Raw genomic sequence first — 2,821 nt, forward strand, 5'->3', positions numbered from 1 at the left:
GTCTTGCATTCGCTTTGCTTACTTCTTTCATTATAAGTAATTTTGGTAATAGTTAATCAAATTAACTAATTTCTTTATTTATTATTATTTATCTGTTTATTTATTTATAGAAAATTATCGTTAAATGTGGTATATACATATAATAAAAACTTCTTTTTGTTTGAATTGGTAAACCTGTATTTTATGTACTTGATATCACCTTGCAATTAGATTTTTGCATTACATTGCATTAATAATTTAATTGCAGTTTGTTATTAATAACACTTAAAGTGTGACACATACCTTATGTAAGAGTTAATATTATTAAAAATAATTAAAAAATTCCAAGTCACACATGCTACTCTTCTCTACTTAAAATTCAGCAAGGCGGTAAAAAAGAGAAACCCTTAAAAAGAATTAAAATCACTTCAGTAATGTAGTATATGCGGTTGAATGAAAAAAAAAAAAACAAAAACCAGATACAAGTCCTTTTCTGCGACATGCATAGATATGCAATGCAAAAGAATGGAGCACTTAAAATGTCCTCATTCAAAGCAATTGAAATACTTCTCTTCTATGTATGTATGTCTATGTATGTATGTATTTGTATGTATGCACATATGTATATAGGTAGGTAGTGAATATAGTATCTATGTGCATACATACATATATAAGTGTGTTACCTATTTCCGTCGCAGCAACTTGAAAGTAGCAATTTTTCATTTTCTTATAAAAAATATAACAAGATGTAGTGGTTTCCACTATTTCGCTGTATGCTTTATTAGTAATGCCACTTGTAATGTTCTATGCGCTATAGTAACCGCCACAACCCCATGTCGGTGAGCGAGGGAAAATAATCTCTTAGCACTTACTTCCTTTTCGGAACATTAACTCCTGTCTAGTAGTATAATTTTTATCTGCAAGTCATATTACTGCATTGGGTTCTTCTGTTGGTAAAGTGCTCGAATGCAGTTATTTATTTCTTGCTCATATTTCTTTTTCAATATTAGCAAGGCACTTCCACTGCACTTTTAAAAATCTTGATTTAAATATAAATTTGTATTGGCAATAGTAATAGTATTTGCATTTTGAGTCTAATGGACTTGGTAACTGCAAAGAAGCAGTAATTTATCAATTTTATGGCCATTCAAATATGAATAATGAATGTGGTAATTACTACTATAGTTGCTATTGCTTGCATTTTATGAATAGATTTTTCTATATTATATATTAACAGTATTGGTTTTTTTTCCCATTTATAATTGAAGTTTATGTGTATAAACACATAATATGCATATAATATATTTAATTTTTGTAATTAATATGACAGTTTAAAATGTTCTCGAGTTGATAGAATTTTACAAAGGAAATTATTCCGGTTGGAATGTTGGTATTTTGTAATAAAATAGTTGGTTTTTATATAAATTTAATACAAAATGATTTATTTTAATTTATAAGTTTGACATTGTATACTGAGTACTCATATATATTGTATATCCAGATATGGAATTTCAAAAAATAAATTAAAATGAATTAACAAAATTTTATCGATAATTTGGATATTGTGAATTTTTATTTAAAATCTTTTCCATTTTCTTCTTCCATTTTTCTATTTTCTATATATTTATATTTTAGTATTCTATTCCATTTATTTTATTCTATTTCTTTTATTCTATTTTAAAGCCGAAAAAAAACCGATATTAGTGTTACGCGAAAAAATTAAGTAATGCCTTGATTTCGTTGTTGTCTATTGAGCAGATATTTATTCTTTTTATTTATTTTTTTAATTATGGTTCTTAATAATATATCCAAAAAGCTATTGTTCTACTTATAAGAAGTTCTGCCATACTATATTTAATATAAAACACCTCAGACTGTTACAAAGTCAAGTAACTACAATCCACTATGTATTAGACCATAATCCAAAGTAATTGTGTTAAGAAATATTTTTGTTCGTAGTGTCAGCTTAGTGGTTACCAAATATCTTACTGATTATTATTATTATTAATATAGGATGTGGGATATAGGACTTGCTGATTACTTAATACAGTTTTAAAATCTCTAATCCAAATGGCGAGAACACTCGTATTTTATTGTACTTAGAACCAATATTATTTTTTGTAAGTTGGTAGCACTGTACTAGATATTCATAAGAACATTGAGTGTGAACTTCTAACCAGTGTGTTAACTTTAGCTGTTTTTGTAATTATAACTTTGATTGTTTAATGATGGCACTAAGTCATTGACACACAAAATACTCAATGAATATGATCGCATAATCAACATACTTAACTGGTATGTCGCCATATAATCTATTTTCTATTCCTAAACCTAAAATTGTCTTCATAAATTCTAGGAATATATATAGTGTTGATTTCTTCTGATTACTTTAGCCAGTCTCCAAAATGTATAAAGGTTTTCTGCAAGCACTAGTTTAGTTGTATTGCACTCGGTGAGGCCCGGTTTAAAGCTGACGAAATAAATGTTGCTTGATTGATGATGTTTTGTTATTATTAACGGAAAGTATTACTCTTGGTCGAATTATTGTAGCGAAACTATTTTATTGAGTCTTGATTTTTTAACCAATATAAACTGGCCATCTAAATATCTATTTCATTTTTGCATCAGTGGCGGGATACCGTCATGTGTTTTGTGTTCACATTTCCAACTCAATAAAACCTACAAATTCTGTTTGAATAAATTGACAGTTTTGTATAATGCTAATTCAACGTACATACTTTTGTTTTTCATATTTAGTTGCATAAAGCACTTTGATCTATAAAAGTTAAACATCCTTATAAGTAATTTTGATTGCGTTAACCCCGATATATTCCAGAATTAC

At 27.5% G+C, this 2,821-nt stretch overlaps 1 protein-coding gene across 1 annotated transcript in view; it reads left to right on the plus strand.

Annotated features, from left to right (window-relative positions):
* The first annotated feature begins 1,132 nt into the window (after positions 1 to 1,132).
* Positions 1,133 to 2,821, plus strand: part of LOC119679548 (mucin-2-like) — a 3,792-nt gene continuing 2,103 nt past the window's right edge. The window contains exon 1 of the mRNA XM_038091968.1: positions 1,133 to 1,148. Within this exon, the coding sequence (XP_037947896.1) occupies positions 1,133 to 1,148 (16 nt within the window). The remainder of the gene's footprint in view (positions 1,149 to 2,821) is intronic.

Source organism: Teleopsis dalmanni, chromosome 1 (genome assembly GCF_002237135.1).
Source record: "Teleopsis dalmanni isolate 2A chromosome 1, ASM223713v2, whole genome shotgun sequence".
In the NCBI taxonomy this organism is placed as follows: domain Eukaryota; kingdom Metazoa; phylum Arthropoda; class Insecta; order Diptera; family Diopsidae; genus Teleopsis; species Teleopsis dalmanni.